The 20912-nt window shown below is 48.0% G+C and overlaps 1 protein-coding gene across 2 annotated transcripts in view; it reads left to right on the top strand.

Moving 5' to 3' along the window:
* DYRK1A (dual specificity tyrosine phosphorylation regulated kinase 1A) overlaps nt 1–20912 on the top strand; it is a 68404-nt gene that overhangs the window by 25239 nt on the left and 22253 nt on the right. For both annotated transcript variants that reach the window (XM_044287653.1, XM_044287652.1), the window contains exons 2-3: nt 222–293; nt 20232–20428. In XM_044287653.1, the coding sequence (XP_044143588.1) occupies nt 284–293; nt 20232–20428 (207 nt within the window). In that variant the 5' untranslated portion in view covers nt 222–283. The remainder of the gene's footprint in view (nt 1–221; nt 294–20231; nt 20429–20912) is intronic.

The following is a 20912-nucleotide window of genomic DNA, read 5'->3' as shown; positions in this document are numbered from 1 at the left end:
TGGCAGCAAGCTTGCTTACAGTCTCCATTATCGACCAGCAGAACTGTGAATGCAGCTCTGAGTTATAACAGTCACTTGCCCATATTCCGCACACGATTAACAATGTACTTATATAGTATATGTATAACTGTATATGAAATGTACGCTCTTCAGAGGTGAACCTATGCTTTCGTGCAGATTGTGGCGCTCTGTGTCTAATACTGGGTTTTGTTCTGTTTCAGTGTTGCGGTTTGCTGCTGGACTCTCCCCTCCATTCACAGGATATGAGACTTGAAAGAAGACGATGCATACAGGTAACCCCGGCCTCTGCGTCCTCCTTCTATGATGTTTGAGGTATTCCTGTAAGGCTACTTTCACACCTGGGTGAAATAGAAAAAACGATTCCGGCGATTCGTTACGACTAAGGAGAAGGTCTCCGAAACGCGTAAACAGCTTGTTTGTGATACTGTCCCGCATATGATGTGATTGAATAAAGAGCAAGATTTTATGGGAAGAAAAATTAGGTGCCGGAATCGTTTTTTCTATTTCACTTTATCTACGCCCAGGAACTTGCTGGCTTGACTCCGTGCACACGGGATATTACACGCCGACCAGGTGAGCTGGATAACATTACCTTTATACTTTCACACCTGCGTTCGTTGCGGATCCGTCTTGTATCTGCAAACCAATAATGCAAACGCTTGTATCCGTTCAGAATGGATCCGTTTGCATTATTCTTAAAAAAAAAATAAAAAAATGATCCGTCCTGACTTACATTGAAAGTCAAAAGAGGGATGGATCTGTTTTTAATTGCACAATATTGTGTCAGTGAAAACTGATCCGTTCCCATTGACTTGCATTGTAAGTCAGGGCGGATCCGTTTGGCTCCGCATCGTCAGGCGGACAACAAAACGCTGCAATCAGCGTTTTGGTGTCTGCATCCAGAGCGGAATGGAGGTGGAACAGAGCCAAACTGATGCATTCTGAACGGATCCTTATCCATTCAGAATGCATAGGGGCTGAACTGATCCGTTTTGGACCGCGTGTGACATCCCTGAAACGGATCTCACAAGTGGACCCAGAAACGCCAGTGTGAAAGTAGCCTTAGCAATTTCAATTCTGCTATTGAGATCCGTCATAGGATCTCAATAGCGGAAGAAAACGCTTCATTTTTGCCCCCATTCATTGTCAATGGGAACAAAACAAGAATGTACCAAAATGCATTCCGTTCCGTTTGGTTGCGTCCCCATCGCGTACAGAAAAACGCTGCAACGTACCAGTCTCCCATTGACTTTCACTGGTGTTCAAGGCGGATCCGTCATGGCTATAGAAGGCATAATGCAACCGGATCAGTTCATGACGGATGCATGCGGTTGTATTATTGTAACGGAAGCGGTTTTGCAGATCCATGATGGATCTGCAAAAACCGCGAGTGTGAAAGTAGCCTTACAAGCCCTTGGATGAGATTAATGGGGTTCTCCGGGCTTTTATGATTGATTGACCTGTCCTCAGGATACTTTTACGTTTGTGATACTGTCCCGCATATGATGTGATTGAATAAAGAGCAAGATTTTATGGGAAGAAAAATTAGGTGCCGGAATCGTTTTTTCTATTTCACTTTATCTACGCCCAGGAACTTGCTGGCTTGACTCCGTGCACACGGGATATTACACGCCGACCAGGTGAGCTGGATAACATTACCTTTATACTTTCACACCTGCGTTCGTTGCGGATCCGTCTTGTATCTGCAAACCAATAATGCAAACGCTTGTATCCGTTCAGAATGGATCCGTTTGCATTATTCTTAAAAAAAAAAAAAAAAAATGATCCGTCCTGACTTACATTGAAAGTCAAAAGAGGGATGGATCTGTTTTTAATTGCACAATATTGTGTCAGTGAAAACTGATCCGTTCCCATTGACTTGCATTGTAAGTCAGGGCGGATCCGTTTGGCTCCGCATCGTCAGGCGGACAACAAAACGCTGCAATCAGCGTTTTGGTGTCTGCATCCAGAGCGGAATGGAGGTGGAACAGAGCCAAACTGATGCATTCTGAACGGATCCTTATCCATTCAGAATGCATAGGGGCTGAACTGATCCGTTTTGGACCGCGTGTGACATCCCTGAAACGGATCTCACAAGTGGACCCAGAAACGCCAGTGTGAAAGTAGCCTTAGCAATTTCAATTCTGCTATTGAGATCCGTCATAGGATCTCAATAGCGGAAGAAAACGCTTCATTTTTGCCCCCATTCATTGTCAATGGGAACAAAACAAGAATGTACCAAAATGCATTCCGTTCCGTTTGGTTGCGTCCCCATCGCGTACAGAAAAACGCTGCAACGTACCAGTCTCCCATTGACTTTCACTGGTGTTCAAGGCGGATCCGTCATGGCTATAGAAGGCATAATGCAACCGGATCAGTTCATGACGGATGCATGCGGTTGTATTATTGTAACGGAAGCGGTTTTGCAGATCCATGATGGATCTGCAAAAACCGCGAGTGTGAAAGTAGCCTTACAAGCCCTTGGATGAGATTAATGGGGTTCTCCGGGCTTTTATGATTGATTGACCTGTCCTCAGGATAGGTCATACATTTCAGATCGGTGGGGTCTGACACCGATCAGCTGTATGAGGAGACGCAGTGTGCACGTGCCGTCTCTCTTCCGGGTCACCACTGCTGTCCATGGTGTTTGCCATAGACAACAGCAGCAGACAGGAAGGGAGAGGGCACATGCATCTGATCAGTGGGGATGCTGGGTGTCGTACCCCTATCCTCAGGATAGGTCATCAATAATCAAATAGTAAAAGCCTGGAGAACCTCTTTTTAAAGCTTTACTTTCCTCCATTTAAAATCAGCGTTGGGGTCTCATACTGGGGTACAGCGATTCTCGGGAGCCATGTAGCGCACCACGATCATAGCTCCTGAGACCTCACCTTTTTATGATTTCATGAGACTCTTTTATGGGTCAGGTTTGCTTGTAGAGTGGTTATTAGAGCAGAAGCTTCGTGGTTTGCTTGCACTGTTTTTGGGCCTCACATTTTGCATTGGTATAAAGCAGGCATCCTCAAACTGCAGCCCTTCAGCTGTGGCAAAACTACAACTCCCAGAATATGCAAAGCCTGTCCTTCCTAGGACTTGGCCAGACCACTCCAGGTGCCTGACATTTTGGGTCTTTTTCCATCGATTTTATATATTGAGATTCTTGTAAGGTTATTAAAAGTACTCTTGCTCCTGGAATTGTCTGTAATTTGTCCACACCTGAAGTTTTCCAGGAGTAAAGTATTGATGTCCTATGATCAGTATAGGTCATCAACTTCAGACCAGTGGGGTCCGATGCCCAGCAGCACCCCCTCTGATCAGCCTCTTCACAGCATACCAAGCACAGTGCCATACATTGTATAGTGGCTGTGCTTGGTATTGCAGCCCAGGCCTGTTCACATGAATGGGACTGAGCTGCACATAGTGTGACCAGTATGATGTCACAGGAAGAGGCGGCAGAGCTCAAAGGGTGGTCACGCCCTTCTCAAACAGCTGATTGGAGAGATTGCCTGGGGTCAAACCCCCCCACTTACCGTATATATAATTGATGACCTATCCTCAGAATACCCCTTTAAGGGTTGCAGGGAACACCCATGAATCTAACCAATGCTAAAAATAAAATTGTGTTCTGGGTAACTGGCTTAAATGTAGTGGTTTGGATCCTGCCAATGTAGTGTGTGCTTTGTGCTCCTTTTATGCGGTGGAAAAGCTACTAAGTATAGGTTACTTTTTGCAAGTGGTGAGAAATTGGTGGGGTTTAGCCGGAGGGAGCGAGGCTTATTGTGGACAGACAGATTTACTATGGCTTACTACAGAAGTCGGCTCAATCTATAGAACAAATTATATCAGCATTCTTACTGCCAGCGGTCGCCACTAGAGGGAGCTTGCTTCATTGTATAATGGAATGCAGAGAGCTCCCCCTAGTGCTGGCTGCGGGATGCTAGAATGTTGTATCTCTGTCTGTGCAGGGGATTAGGAGCTCTGACTGCTATAAAGAAAACTTAATGGAAAGAATGTGTAATTAAGCAGAATTTAACCTTTATAGAAGTTTTAACGTGCGGACCTGGTGGTCGTGTCTGGGAGTTTGTAGAATCGAGATGCAGTGATTTTCCATTTTGCTATCTTGGTTTAATTTAGCCCATCACTCCGTCATGGAGGCGCAGTCTAGTTAACCATGTAAATACCTGTGGGATTTTAATGGTGGACTGTCCTGCTGCGTGCCGCGATGAGGTGTTCCGTGACTGTGTTGCTGCGGTCTATGCCGGCGTCCTGCAGTACAGCACATAACAAGTTAACATCTCTTGGCTGCGTGTACGTTCTTTAATCTGTTGGTTTTTACACCAATGTGAATGTGTGTCTGTGGCGAGCTCCCTCCCACCCGTTACATCTGTCACGCATGGAACTTCATCTTCAATTTTGACTGGCAAATTTGGAAATGTGAGCAGTGAAATCTGTTTCTCCTGTATGTCGTGTAGCTGCTAGCGACTTCCGTTCAGAAATATTTGACATCCACAAATGGTTAGTTAATTATGTAGTATGGCGGTTTAGTACATAGTACAGCGTGCAGGGCCATTTACAAAGGTCACAGGGTTTCACCAGTTGACACTCTAGTGGCGGTGCATCATCTAAAGGGGTTTTCCAGGACTTGCCCATTGATGATCTATCTTTAGATTGGGCCAGGTCACCAGAATCGGATTGCTGGCTGTCTGTCTCCCAGCACCCCCTGACCATCTGATAAAGATGACCTATTGTGAGGATAATCGTGGAAAAAGCCTTTGAGAGATTTTACTACAGATTTAGCCTTAAAGTTAAACTGGCACTCCAAGAATGTATTGTTTTTGCTCTCCTATGTGCCCGATTTCTTATGACTCACAGGACTGCATCATCATCCGTGAAGTCTATCCTGGCAGCTCTCAGACATCAGCCTTCTCACTAAGTTCTACCCCCCTTGTTCCCCTATATGTCCCTCCATGTGTAGAGTGCTTCTAAAAATATAATTTCTGCCCCCTCCAAGGGACCTGGAGTGCAGTAATATAGGTAGCTCCATAGAGTGATTACCTGCAGGGTTATACAACTTTCCTGACTCGCACTATCTGTCTGTATTATCTATAAGTTTGCAGAATCTCCAGTGTATCCTATGATATGTAAGGTCACCCTGCTTTCCCAAGCTTCCCTACTTGCCTGTACTATATGTAGGTTCTGTGTGCAGAATCTCCAGTGTATCCTATGATATGTAATGTCACCCTGCTCTCCCATGACTCATACTAACTGTCTGTACTATCTGTGTGTACTGTGTGCAGGATCTACAGTGTATTTCTAGGAGATGCAGCTTCATGCTGCTCTTCCTGTAAGAGCTGAAGCTTACCACAAGCAGGCTGAAGCTTCATCGCATAGAATACACTGAGACTCTTCAGTGTGAGTTGGGGGCAGCAGTTCTATGTCACTGATCTCTCACTGGCTGTCCTTAGAGCATAGCAAGTGTGATGAGACTGGCCCCTTGTCTTTAGGAGGAAGGGAAACAAGGCTGCATTAGGGTAATAAGGAATCAAGGTGGCAGACAACACATATAATAACTTACAGGTATACACAAGGCCTGTGTTATTCTATAGCCTGTGCTGCACTATATAAGAAAAAGAGTGCTTCTTTTATAGAGATTGTCTAATAAAAATATTATTTTCCATTTGCCCTGTTAAAAGGGTTGTCCGCTTTTAGGAGGGAACTGGACAACCCTCGGGATTCTCCTGCAATAAAGAAGTGATAAGTAATTACCTGACAGATCCCACACTGCTGCTTTGGTTCTATTTTACTGTCTGCAGAAGTGCACTTCTTCTGGGGCCAGTGATTGGCTGCAACGGGCATGTGTGGTCGACGTGATGTCATCACAGAAGCCGGATAAATACAGCCCGCCGCAAGAACCCGTGTGGCGGTACAGGATCTGTCAAGTGCTTAAATGGCATATGTCAGCAGATCTGTACCTATGACGCTGGATGACCTGTTACATGTGCACTTGGCAGCTGAAGGCATCTGTGTTGGTCCCATGTTCATATGTGCCCGCATTGCTGAGAAAAATGTTTTGCTATATGCAGATTAGCCTCTAGGAGCAACGGGGGCGTTGCCATTACTCCTAGATGTTCTGCTCTCTCTGCACCTGCCGCACTCTCTGCACTTTGACTAGGAGAAGTCAGGGTCAGATGTGATCTCATTTACATTGCCTGGCTCTGTCAAAGTGCAGAGGTCTCGGCAGTTGCAGAGAGAGCAGAGTCTCTAGGTGTAACGACAACTGCTCCGTTGCTCCTAGAGGCTCATTTGCATATATTAAAACTTAATTTTTCTCAGCGATGCGGGCACATATAAACATGGGACCAACACGGATACCTTCAGCTGCCAAGTGCACATGTAACAGGTCAGCCAGTGTCATAGGGACAAAACTGCTGACAGATGCCCTTTAACACTTCTTTTATTGTAGGTTGGTCTGGGCGGTTGTGTTTTTTATTTTTTATTCCCCCCCCCCCCCTGAAACCGGACAACCCCTTTTAAGGTATTTTTATATAATAAGATGGAGGGGCCACCACTTATGACCACACTATTAGCCTAAGCAGTGGACCACCAGACTTTGAAGGGTCTTGGCCATCCAGTAGTATGGGGACAGTCAGCAGTGCATATGAAGCCATTGTCCGAGACGTTGTTGAAAATGGTTTGACAACTAGACAGCGCCCGTCTATAGGTGATGTGTTTCTGGACGGCTCATTCTGCGACCAGCCCAGGTTATGACCACGTGCCTTGTGTTGCTTTTATGTTGTTGTTTGGTTATTGCTGTGTCGGAGTCCAACAAACCAGTCAATGTGATTCTAGAGATCCCACAAAACCTGGGCTTCACTTCTTTAAACCCAAGATTAGAGAATTTTTTTCATAGGATGCAAAGCTCCAAATCTCACCCCCTTGATGCCAAAATCCGGGACCAAAGAGGCATAGGTGCAGAATGAGAACTTGTCTACTGTGCATCGCTGGCAGATTCAGGGAGCAGCCACATGGTTTCATGCTTCCACCCCCACCGCTATATGTGTGAGAATATGGACAGAGGAAGCCATCATGGCCCCTTTAAACAGCTGGGTTGCCAAGAGTCAAACCCTACAACCTGGTATTCATGGCCTATCAGAAGGATAGACCATCAATATATGCTGATCCTAGAAAACCCCTAGATACCGAGCATGCATGTGTACGGGCAGTGGGAAGAGCCAGCTATTGAAGATGTGGCCCAGCTGTAAAGGTGTACTCCTGCTGTCCTCATGCCTCCAACGTAGGGTAGGATCCTAGATTTGGCAGTACTTTTGATGTTTGAATTCAAGTAGAGGGGTACTTGGCTTTGAGAAGCACTTCTACGTCACTGGTCCCTGCTGAGTTGTAGTTCTGCTGGAGAGTTGTTGCAGCTTGGAGCTGTTACTTCTTTCTTGACGAGCTTGCCGGTTTTAAAGGGTTTTTCCAGTTTTGTGTAAGTAGAGTAACAATCGCCGCACCTTTATGAGAAACGTTACATGTCCTGTCGATACCAGTTTCAAGATCTCCACTTGCTGTCAAGGAACTGAATCATTGTTTGCACTTCATAGGTGCACCACAGCCGAAACCATGGCAACACACGGCTCCACGTGGTTTTTCAAATTGACTGCACCTAAAAGCAGTTAGTGGACGCGGCCATTACCAGTGAGACTGCTTAGGGGGGCGTCCGCTTACATATTTGAAATGTCAGACCCTGTGATGTGTGTGATGGCATATAAAATGCAAAAATTCACAATGGCGGCGGTCCTGTGATTTTTGCCTCCCCCTCCTCCCCAGCTGCTTTTTTAGCGCCTGTGCAGTAGAGGACCCGGCCATGGGTTAGGTCATGAGACCACCACTATAGAAGCTGTAATCTTTTTCCATTCGGTACCTCTGGGCAGCGGGGCAGACCTCAACAGCTGCAGGGTTCAGCACTTGCGCTGTTAATTTTCCTGCGCGTTCCTGTAGATTTTTCCTGAATGCCGCCCCTTTGTGTACAATTTGTCGGCGTGGTTTTCTCATTGTAAGCACAGCCTAAGGGGCCAGCCTTGGCGAGCACGTATGGAGCCATTTACAAGCAGACGGTAGATATGGGGGCATCACAGGTAGGTGGGCAGCAGGGAGGTGCGCAGCGTCCCTTTCCATCCCGGAGTTTGTAGAAATAAGTGAGTGTTCACGCTTCTGTGTCTTCACGCTGTTGTGAGTCGCCCAGAAATAGCTGAAACGGGAATAGATCTTCTATATATATAGCCCAATTGTTGGGCAGAGCGCGCGGTCTCAAACGTGACTGCACACGCCGCCTGTCTGATGTGAGTGCAGCCCCACCACGTGAGTGTGAGGGCGGCTCACAGAGACCTAGCTGGTGCTAGCCATTAGGTACTGCAGGTGCTGAGATGTACTTGTGTGGTTCAGTAATGTTTTCAAGCACTCCGCTTGCTGTCAGTGACTAAGGACAATAGTGTTTGCATCCACTTACCCGCAGCTGAGGGTCTGCTACTTTGTATCAAATGTAGACTAAATGCATCAGTAGAGTTGCTACAATGTATCGGTGCAGACAGGACGCATGTACTATGAAGGGGATTGCGTGTATGGGGTTTCTAACTTCTTGTTGTGAATAAGAATGTTCCCATTCACTGACACTGGTAGAGATATTGCTAATACTGACAAACGAAACACAAGGAAGCCTCGAGTACAATGGTTTAGGTGCCACTTGGCAGTGCCGCTTTCATTAACGCACTGAGGGGTCAGGGGAGAGTGCCTGACTGTCGGCACTCAGGGGCCACGTGCATGCCGTTTTTAAATTAAAGGGAACCTGTCACCAGGATTTTGTGCATAGAGCTGGGGACATGGGCTGCTAGATGGCCGCTAGCACATCCGCAATACCCAGTCCCCAGAGCTCTCTGCGCTTTTATTGTGTTAAAAAACAGTTTTGATCCATATGCAAATGACCTGATATGAGTCCTGTACCCGGGATGAGTCAAGCGGAAAGGAGCCCAGCACCGCCCCGCGTCCTCCGAATCTCCTCTTTGCTGGCTGACGTCACAGAGCTGGAGCGCCGAAATCTCGCGATGCGCGAGCTAGCGCATGCGTAGTTCGTTCCCTGTGCTGATGCCAGTACAGGGAATGAACATGATGCCGACACTGCGCATGCGCTAGCTCGCGCATCGCGAGATTTCACCGCTCCAGCTCTGTGAAGTCAGCCAGCAAGGAGGAGATTCGGAGGACGCGGGGCGGTGCTGGGCTCCTTTCCGCTTGACTCATCTCCGGCTACAGGATTCGTATCAGGTCATTTGCATATGGATCAAAACAGTTTTTTAACACAATAAAAGCGCAGAGAGCTATGGGACCTGGGTATTGCGGATGTGCTAGCGGCCATCTAGCAGCCCATGTCCCCAGCTCTATGCGCAAAATCCTGGTGACAGGTTCCCTTTAAGTTGCTGGGTACAGTGACCTCTACCTGAGGTGCTAAGGGCCCTCAGTCCAGATCTCAAAGGGGTTTTTCAAATCGGCACCTGGATCTGAAGAAGTCTGTCTGTAAATTAATAACCGCTGAGTTTGTATCTGTACAACGCCACCTTCTGTTTCTTCTTTTTCCTATTTGTACTGCCCATCTCTCCAAGATGGACGCACATGCTCAGTTCCATGTGCAGCAGAAAGGACCCGCCCCCAACTTGATATAAATCTAGCAGAGCAATGAATGGGGAGATCCCTGGATCCATGTGAGGTACAGGGCTGGTTCCATCTTTGTTAGACAGAGATCGTCATGTCCTATATGACGTCTGATTTTCATTTTTTACATTAATCCTGGGAGAACCCCTGTAATGGGAATCCTTGCTGCGACACGTAAGCTTACTTAGTACTTCTGTTAAGTGCTTTTGAGGCTTTTAGATACTTGGTGTCACTGGCCTCGGTTGGTTGCGGTGTTGTCATGTTGTTACTTGTGCTGATTTTATCTTCATGGTGTTCAGTAGTGTTGGCCGCAGCCTTCACTTTCAGTTTCTATTCTCTTTGGGGTAGTCTGCCATATGTGAAGCACGGTGACCACGCTTAGCTGAGTGATCAGGTTATCGGTTGTGTGTTTACCAAGCTGCTCTTGATGGAATGAATTGGAGGTTGGTGAGAAGATTTGCGCTCCGGTCGGTGTATGAGGTAACATGCCATCACGTTATCCTAGTTGGGCTTCTTTCACGTTTGTTATGACCTCCATGATTATGTCCGTGACCCACGGTCCATGGAAAACCACTGACATGTGAACGCGCACATTAAAGTCAATGGATATGTGACAGCACACCTCTGCAATGAACTCATGTGTGAAAGAGGCCTTAAAGGGCTTGTCCATGTGATTATTAAAACAGCACCACCCCTGTCAGTGGGTTTTGTGTGGTACTGTAGCTCGGCTCCATTGGAGCAATACTGCACACGACCTGTGGACTGGGGTGGTGCTGTTTTTGGAAAAAAGCAACCACGTTTCTCTAATCCTGGAGACCCCTTTTAAAGGGCTATTAAGTGATATATCGCTAAGCTCTGCAGTCACTTTGACTAGTGGGGGTCCGACCTTTGGGACCCCACAAAGCTCCGGTTTAGCACTGTGCCCCTTTCAGTGTGTTTAGGTATTTTATTCATATATTTATTTTGTGCCTTTTTTAATTAAAGGTCTTGACCAATTATGAAAAAATATTCCCAAATTTTCCATAATGTGTGTTTTTGTGTGAAAAACATCTGTAGAGCATATCACGACTTAGGCTACTTTCACACTAGCGTTGTTTTAATCCGGCGTTCAATTCCGACACCGGAACTGCCCGCCGGATCCAGAAAAACGTGTAAAAAAAAGGATTACATTTGAATCCTGATCAGGATTTTGATCACAATGAAAAAATGCATTGGAAAAAACGGATCCGCCATTTATGGACTTTAACTTTTTTTTTCACATTTTTCGGGTTTAACATGCAAAAGCCGGATCCGGTTTGACTGAACACACGGGGCCGGATCCGGCGTTAAGGCAAGTCAATGGGAAAAAGCCTGATCAGGCGTTCAGTCAAAGTGTTCAGGCTTTTTGGCCGGAGGTAAAAATACAACATGCCACGTTTTTCTGAAAAGCCTGATCAGTCAAAGACTGAACTGAAGACATCCTGATGCGTCCTGAAGGACTGACTCTCCATTCAGAATGCATTAGGATAAAACTGATCAGTTCTTTTCCGGATTTGAGCCCCTAGGACGGAACTCAGCGCCGGAAAAGAAAAACGCTAGTGTGAAAGTACCCTTACCTGCCATGCATCAGACTCCACTGCGTCCAGGGGTTCAGGATGGGGGCGGTGATGGGATTCATCCAGCTCTCTGTGCTCTCGCAGGACGGATTCGCTTCTGCACATGCGCTGTTGACAGGTTTAGTGCAAGCGTAAAAGATCTGTCCAGGGAGAGCACAGAAAGCAGTGGTGTGGATGGATCCCATCACTGCCACCTTCTTGTGCCCTATGCATGCAGTGGCAGAGGGTCGTAGGGCTCGCAGATGGGGACCCAGGGGCCTTTCTGCTGATTGATTGGGGGGGGGGAGGAGGGGGAGGAGGAGGAGAAGTGTTGTGACCTACAAATGTATGTCTCACAAAAAAATATAGATTACGGGGTATTGGGAACCCCTTTCATTGCTGCGGTGGTGAAAACGGTTTTGCGTTTGGTGATTCCCCCTGGCACCTCGCAGTCTCCGCTGCTCTGAGTTTGGTCAAACTTGGGTAACTTCTCATTCCCGTAAACAGAAGTGGCGGCACCCCTGTCCATGGGTCATTACTGGTATTGCAGTTTGGTTTTCACTGAAGTCAATGGGACTGAACTGCAATACCGCATATAGCCTGTAGATGGTGCGGTTTCTGGCCAAAAGCAGCCATGTTTGTATGAATACCAGCACCATGATTTGATATGACAGCGCTGGGGCATATTGGACCATGTCTTCCTTTATGAGCCAAAGAATGTGACGTTTACTTTGCCCAGAGCTTCCCTTTAATTCAGACGTGTAGCGACCGTACTGGACATGCTGGTCGTCATCGGACCCATAAGCCCCCATTGACCCAACGACGGACTGCACTATTCTATGCACCACCATCCGGTAAAACGAGGTATACTGCTTGGTTTTAGCGGCACCCGTTAAACACGTACGTCTAGGCTTTCCGTAGTAGTCCTGATGGCGGCACATGGAGTGCGTGTGGGGGTGTACAGATAAGTGGGTGAAGGTGGGGACCCTCCAATCCTCTTTATGTGACCTACATTGACTCCATGGTAGAAGCCTCACACCCGCTGTCCTTTTCACCATCCCGCCGTTCAGGTTCCTTAGATGCTTTTTTCCCCTCCAAAGTGTCAACTGGGACAAAGGTGGACGTCAGATTTAGCAACTGACGGGGCAGAGAAAGCATGCGGACCCCCTCGCCCCTATCTGACGGGGCATTCCTCCTCCACCAGCTGTTGGGTTTCCTCTCTGGGAATCGGTGGCTGTCAGCTGTTTGAGGAAGACTCCGCTCCAAAGCTGCCCCATCTTCTCTGTAAAATGTCCGATGACCGGGGATGAAAGCGGCGCCTCATTTGCATCGCGCTGGTGCGGCCGGATACTTAACCCTTCGGCTGCCGTTGACAAAGCAGTGACCTGCTAGCCCTTACCCTGCTCAGTTTGCCGCAACGTGGAAGCTGATGACTGAGTCAAAAAGCTGTGCTGTAAATGAAGCGGTGGTCACACGCGGCGGCTCCGCTGTGGATTTTTTCCGGTCTGAAATAACAAAAAACAAAACAAAACTGTTTTGGCAAATACTGGTGTTGCTGACGGAGCCGCAGCTGGTCTTTAACTTGTGCAATGCTTCTGCCCCTCCGAATGTCGGGCACTACCAGCTCCCCGCAGCCCATGATGCACCAGTCTGTCTCAGAATCGAGCCTCGCATGGCCAGGCTCAGGCCGCGTTCAGACATAGCGCAGTTTTCCTTTACCTGCGATGGTTGTAGAATTGCGACATTTTAGCTGTAACCGACTGCTGCGTCATTGCTTTTTTTAATTTATTTTTTTGGTCAGCTCCTCCATCTCAATTTAAAGGGACCCAGTCTGGGGTCACTGAGATTTTATAAAACGTGCACGTCGCACTCTGTCCCTCCAGAAGGTAGAGCCTGTAGACTTGGACCCATCTCTGGCCGCTAGGGACTGGCGGGGGTCTCGGCGCCATCTCCTATCAAGAGCATTTATTTATTTATTTAAATCCACTGACCCTTTTTAGTTGCAGATCTGTCTAGATTTCCTTCCGACCCTCAGATACCCCAATATCAGCGGTAATCCTTGCGTTTTCTGCCCAGGATAATAGTCCCTTATTTCCATAAACTACAGATCCACATGGGATGCAGATTTCAGAGATGACCACCTCTGAAGCTTGTGAACCCCCCTCTCCACCACTAGCCAGGGTGGAGGACCACCAAGAACAAAGATCACACCCTGCCTGTGCAATTGATGAGCTCTGCTCCCTGCCCCAATCACTGCAAAACTGTCCCAAGTTGAACCGGCAGGGGGCAGCATTTTGGCAAAGGCCTTTTTTTCTTTTTTTAAAACTTGCCCCTGCACTTTATGCGATAGGCATAAGTCAATAATGCCGCCATCTCCTCTGGTATCAGTGGGGGCATCCAAGCTCATGGACCCCCCCCCGCCACGGTGTGGCGAAATGTAAGGTCACCCCCTCCCCTCCGGGACGTTTATGGAACTGTCTAAAACTGCAGCAACCTATCACAGCACGTCTTTCATTTTTCCATAGCAGAGTAGAGAATGAAAGCTGCGCCGTGATTGGTTGCTATGGGCGACACAACAAAAATCGCTTTCTGGTGCAGATGTAATGAGCCGTGTTGTCCCTGGCAACCGATCGGGCTACGTTGGATGGATAGGCTTATATACAACAACTCCCATCATGGTATGAAAGTGTGCGGCGTGGTCTCTTCTGGCACTGCATTGCCATGCCCTGGGTTGCAGCAGTGTCCCGTCACTTGCAGCCGCTCCCCCCGCCGTACCTCGGTAATCTGTGAAGTGAGGAGCGGGGACACAATGCTCACTTCTCATTTCTTGTTTATTGTTTGTTTTCCTATTGGGCAGCCGGCAAGCGGCTCTGCCCTGGCAACTGGAGCAAAGTCGATTTGCATAGGGCGGCCGGGATTGGCTCGCCTCCGCCGGAGCGCGTCCAATCAGGGCGCGCCGTCAGAGTGGCAGGCTATGCTAATGAGCCGCTGTTGCTGGGGCGCTCTCCTCCCTTCCCCGCGCGCTCCCTCTTCTCCTCCTGCATTGTGTGTTGCCTGGCGAGAGACGTTGATAAACGACCATTTAATGATCTGCAGCAGTTTCCTGCTCACTGCAGGCAGCGCACATCCCGGGAGCACGAGCACAAATAAGGCCTTAATTGGCCGCCTCTAAATGCCTTCATCCCGGTGCCTCAGAGAGAGCCCTCCAATGTGCCAGCTCCTGGGCTGCAAGGGGTTAATGGTGCATGCCCTCCCAATAATCCCCCCCCCCCCCCCCCCAACGTGCATTCTATAAATACCCAAGCCCGGGCATGTGTTGGTGTCGCAACAGGTGGGCACCGAGTTTGACTCCGGCGGATAATTTTAGTCCCGCAGTCACATGCCTCCATCCACCCAATCTGCGCCATTTATTTTATTTTTATTTTTTTCCCACTTTCTGCATTTAACCCCATCAGTAGCATAAATATGAGGGGCACGGGGTCAGCCAAAAATTCCTGTTGTGTGTATCTGCTGGCCGCAGCATGGCGCTCAGGGATGATCCTGCGCAGCATCTTTAGCGTTTACCCCCTGCCGATGCAGCAGATCAGGGCCACGAGCCGCTCAGATTGGACGAGAAGACGCGGCGTGTGAACGGCGGCGAGGTTAAATGCTGCATCTGTCACCTTGAGGGGAAAAGTGCACGAAAATCTGCCCCACCTGCTTAGAAATTCAATTTATTTATTTTTTTGTATATTTCATTGTCGGCTGTGAAACTACAACTCCCAGCAATGCAAACTGTGCTAGAGCGTTGGTGGGGCTCCCATAAAAGTGAATGGCGCATGCTGGGAGTTGTAGTTTCATTCTCTCTCCCCCCCCCCCCCCCACCTCTTCGCACCAAGGTACGTACAATCGGATAACTGCAGATGACCGGCATTGACTCCGTGCATCGTGCCCTGTATGGCGCTCTTGAATATTTCAGAGAGGCCCTGCTCGTGCCCTCTTAAAAGGGGTAAGCTTGGCTGCTATGGTAGCTTCCCGCCAAAAACAGCGCCACAAATAGTTGGTGGAAGGAAGCAGACGGCGGGGGCCCCATCCCTGCGAGCCAGAGACCTGAGCTGTGATACACCGGTCAGGTTCCTCCAGCAGCAATGTTACAAAGACTAATTAATATTGGAAACGCGGGTCTTTAGTAAATGACCCCCACTGGAGCAGCACTGCAGGTAGTCTCGGCCGAGTGTGCAAGTGTAGAGCGTCAACTAACTGCTGCCAGGCTACCATCTCCACTGAGAAGATCGGACCTGTTAAAATCCATCTGCCCAATCCTTCATTCCCACAAGATATGTATTTAGGAGACAGGTCCCATCGCCCACACCACGTGGTTAGCGGGTGCAGCCCATGTTACTGTATGTGGCCACCTTTAGACCATGTTTTAAAGTGCATATAATTGAGCTTTTCCTTTTTTATTTTTTAACTATGCGTCTGGATGCCTCTAGGACCCCTGCGGCTCCTCTTTATCGGGGGATCCCCCAGTGACCCCCTTTTTCCCTGTATGGAGGTCGGAGGAGATTGGAGTTTTCTCTGATCTCTGCAGTTTAAGAGCAAGTTCTACAGGTATAACCCAGAGCTGCGCCCCACTAATCTCTGGGCTCCTGGACTCGTTAACATGTTGATTAATCATCAGGGTAGATCCACCGCATTTTCGGGTCTGGGGGTTGACCGCGTGGTGGCTCAGCAGTTCGCACTGGCGTCCAACCAAGGGCGATGGGTTTCCTCCAGGTTCTCCACAGTCATGGTGATGGGCTAATTGGCCTCCTATGAAGATGGTCCTAATGTGTGGAAATGGGCTATGGAAATTAGATGGTGAGCATTCCCCCACCCCAATCGGTCCCAGGCTTGTTGGCATCTTCTGCCATGTTGGATTTGGTGGCTGTGTATCAAGTACAACCCACTGGACAAATACCCCATAGTGTGTCACTGTGGCATTATTTCCCAGTGTCGATGGGGGGACCCCCACCTCACCCCTTCCACATCCGCATTGAGGTATGGGGGTTATTGTTCGCAGTCTTTTGTCTGTGGCTCGGTGACGTCCTCCAGAGGCCGCTGCCCGCACTGGACACGCCGGGTCCAAGGACACATGGTGCATCTGACACCAGCATCAAGTGCAGACAGCGCCCATTGTGTTTGTACAGGAATAAGTGCTTCAATAAAATCTGCACAGGAAATGGAAGCGCATTCAATCTGTTTTTTATGCCATAAAAAAGATTATTTCCTTGTTTGTGAAATCCATAAAGTGTCGCTGTATGGTGAAGGGTTCCTACTGGCCACATGGAATGACCTGGGTGGGCTTCACTGCTTCATCTAGGTAAATGTTTGGATCAGAACTAAATAACTTACTGCATATGTTACCTAACTAGTAGTAATCCTGTGGAATTACACTCTGTATTGTACTTCAGAGCTGCACTCACTATTCTGCTGGTGCAGTCACTGTGTACATACATTACCTATCCTGTGCTGATCCTAAGTTACATCCTGTATTATACTCCAGAGCTGCACTCACTATTCTGCTGGTGGAGTCACTGTGTACATACATTACTTATCCTGTACTGATCCTGAGTTACATCCTGTATTATACTCCAGAGCTGCACTCACTATTCTGCTGGTGGAGTCACTGTGTACATACATTACATTACTTATCCTGTACTGATCCTGAGTTACATCCTGTATTATACTCCAGAGCTGCACTCACTATTCTGCTGGTGGAGTCACTGTGTACATACATTACATTACTTATCCTATACTGATCCTGAGTTACATCCTGTATTATACTCCAGAGCTGCACTCGCTATTCTGCTGGTGCAGTCACTGTGTACATACATTACATTACTTATCCTGTACTGATCCTGAGTTACATCCTGTATTATACTCCAGAGCTGCACTCACTAATTTCTAGGCTTCTGAGCTGAATTCTTCTAGCCTTAGGCCCCCCTTCACACAAGCAAGTATTCCGCGTGGGTGCAATGTGTGATGTGAACACATTGCGCCCGCACGGAAACCGGACCCATTCATTTCAGTGGGGCTTTGTACATGTGTGCTGCGTGAAAATCGCAGCATGTTCTATATTCTGCAGGTTTTTTTTTTTTGTTTTTTGTTTTTGGTTTTTTTTCCCCTCCACACAGCGTTGGCCCCATAGAAGTGAATGTGTCTGTGTGAATCGCATCGCTTCCACAAGCAAGTGTGGATGCGATGTGATTTTCACGGATGGTTGCTAAGAGATGTTTGTAAACATTCAGTTTTGTTTTTATTGCACGTGTGCAAAACGCAGTAAATTGCATTGCACCCACGTGACAAAAACTGAATGTTTGCAAAATTGCACAGTTTTCACTGAACGCATCCGGACGCGCTCGTCTGCAGGGGCCTTACTGCCATCATGGTGTGCAGAGATGAGGTTTGGCGACTTGCTGCAGTCTTGCCCCGGGTGCTGTGTGCAGTGATCCGGTGTAGAACACGCTGTCCCCCTGCGTTCTCTCTCTGCTGTCGGTCGTGTCCCCCCCTCTGCGATGTCCCGTGTTGTTTGCAGGGCATTCACAGGTCACATGACTGTATTATTCCAGGTGAATGTAGACAGGAATCGGCTCTGACCTTTTCTACCGATGACATCACTACTACTGAAATCTGCTGGAAAATGTGCAGAGTCCCGTCAGCTGCTTGTGGTTGTTTGTACTGTCACCAGTGGTGGGTGGGGCCCTATGTTCAGTCCGGGGGCGGCTGCGCTGTACTCACAGTGCATGCGAGGTCATGGCTCTCTAACGGAGAAGTGCCCCGGCTCAGAGGAGAAGTTCAGGTTTCTGCTTTTCTGAAGGTTTGCAATATTATATACTGTTTTGACCTTCAGTGCACTTAAAGGGGAAGTAAACTTTTAAAGGGAAGAGCAAGGTGTCAGCAGCAATTGTCTGGAGCAGGAATTCTTTCTGGACCTCATGTCAGCCCTCCTTTTGAGGGACACAAATTGACTGATAACAGCGAGCAGCCATAACTGTTCCGACATGTCCACAGGGTCATAGGATTGATGGGGGTCCCAACGGCTCTTCTGGGGAAGACTGGCTGGAAAGATTTTGGCAATTTCTGCGGCTCTCGCCATTGAAACCTTTAAGATCAGCAGCAAAGAAAGCCGCCTGCCCATTCAGCCATCCTGGGTGTGGGGTCCGGGGACCACCGCCCTGTCAGACATGACTCTTTAATGGGGAAGCTTGGCAACAATGATGTCAATCAGGGATCGGCATCCTCCAGCTGTTCTGAAGCTACAACTCCCAGCATGCTCCATTCACTTACATGAAGAGCCAAGGAAGTGTGCATGATGGTGGTTGTAGTTTCAAAGCAGCTGCAGTGCCGAAGGTTGCCGATCCCTGACCTAGATGAATGTGAGAAGAGTCTGTGACTTTGGACCTCTGACACTTTCCAGACACCGAGGTGCCGCACAGAATCTGCTTCTTCCTCCCATGGTCATGCTCCACGTAATAGTCCCCTCCCTCATGGAGTCAGGCTGGTTTTGTGATATTTTGATAGTCTTAAAGGCGATGTTAACTTTTATGTAAATATGTCTTAAAGGGTTCATATCCCGGTCTTGTAAAGTGGTGTCGTTCTCGCTAGGATTTGCGGTCTCTTTGAGATCAATGGTGGTCTGAGCTCTGGCACCCCCACTAGTCCAAGCAATGAGGCGATGGCAGTGCTTTATCCCAACCACCATTATTACCCGATGCCTCGGCCACCTACCATGTAAGGAATGGTGGCACAGTCCCATCCATCCCAGTGTCCTCTTCATTTTCAGAGTCCGTGGGGGTCCCAGAGGTCTGGGATAGCGTCACTTGTGGGAGTAACCCTTTAAAGTGATCTTTTAGGGGCTGGAATGGAGTAGGGGTAAACCTTACCGATCCCTTGTTTCGCTCCTTGCCCCTCTCTACTTCCTGGCCGCACCAGGAAATGGCTCAAACTGCTAATCATTGGTTGAGGCGGCTCAGTACCATGGGCGGTCTGAACAGAAATATTTTCAGCATTGAAACAAAAACACTGTGAACCTAGCCTTATCCTGTTCGTGAGAAAGGGGAGTCTGTGTATAGGTTTTCTGTATGTTTCTGTTCACTGACAGCAAACAGGTTATCGAAACGCACAGTCTGCTGGAAAGCTGCAGGATAGTGGGCGAGCAGGACTCTGCTTTCATTTTCACACAGCATTTAAAGGAGTGAAAGTTGCTTGTTGTCAGTTTTTTTTTTTTTAGATTTTTGGAATATCCGTGACCCCTGATATACACAGATTTACACAAGTTGTGCGATGCCCCCTGTGTTCTGATACAAGAGGAGTTATTAGTACCCAAAGCTAGGGGGGTTTATGACGGTGGGTACCCCAGGTTTACTGCACTGGCGCGATGGATACTGTTTGATTGCATCCTCTGACAGTATGCGCAGATTCCAGCATGATGTGTGCGCTGACTTGGTTTTATGGTATGTAATTACAGCAGGTATACATGAAGCTGTAGCGTTCATTGTATGGCCACTTACCTGCCGGGTCCATGTAATCCGGAGATCTGTGAGTCCTTGCCTCGGCCCCGCTCTGCCTTACTGCGATTATTTAGCTTGCTGCCGATGCGCAGTACTGTGTCCTGCAGCACCATCTAGTGTCTGTTTGGTAAACTGCAGTCAGATCAGCGCTCTGTATTAAAAAAAAAGAAAAAACACAAAAAAACTGGATTGGTTGTGCACTCTGCTGATTCAAGTTTACACCTAAATTGCTATGGTGGTTTTATTCTAGGATCACAAGGCTTCAGATTTTTTTTTTTTTTTTATCTTATTCTGAACTAAAAATACATTCCCTCAGTTCCATCAATTTGTGTAAAAGTGAAGTATTGATGTTAGGCGTTTTCCTAGAAATGAATGCTTAACTTGATTTCCCTTTCATTCTTTCCAGGAGGAGAGACTTCAGCATGCAAACCGTCATCTGTCCGGCTTGCACCCTCATTTTCATTCCATGCTGCGGGTCTACAGATGGCTGGACAAATGCCACACTCTCATCAGCAGTACAGTGACCGGCGTCAGCAGAACCTAAATGACCAACAAGTATCTGCCTTATCTTACAACGACCAGAGTCAGCTGCCGACTAACCAGGTGGGGACCTCTTGCATCTTGTACATGCTTCACCCTCGTCATATTTCGGATCTGGTCAGGCTTTGGGGTATCAGCAGTTTGATCCGGTGTGCAATGAATGTCTCATTATGTTGGAATAAAACGTCCTCGTGCAGCACCTGAGACCTTCCGTTGCTTGGTGGATCAATCCTTGGTGGAAAGCTGTGAAATAGGATCAATCTGTCAATTCACATGGTGCAAGTTATTATGGGACATGGACTGTGGTCTCTGCCAAATGTCGGTTGCTTGTGATGTGCGTCCCAGGATTAGGGGTCAGTGCTTCAGCCACTGTGCCTAGATGAAAGCACCTAATGACTCCTGAGGGTCATCTGCTGGTTTTACAAGCAAGGGGTTTTCCAGGGTTAGAAAAACATTGCTGCTTTCCTCCAAAATCATCGCCGCATCTGTCCGTGGGTTGAATCTGATATTAAAGAGAATGGTGCTGAGCTGCAGCAGCGCGCACAAC

Source organism: Bufo gargarizans, chromosome 3 (assembly GCF_014858855.1).
Source record: "Bufo gargarizans isolate SCDJY-AF-19 chromosome 3, ASM1485885v1, whole genome shotgun sequence".
NCBI lineage: Eukaryota > Metazoa > Chordata > Amphibia > Anura > Bufonidae > Bufo > Bufo gargarizans.
The sequence above is the reverse complement of the archived record's forward strand: the minus strand, read 5'-3'. Positions and strand labels throughout refer to the sequence as shown.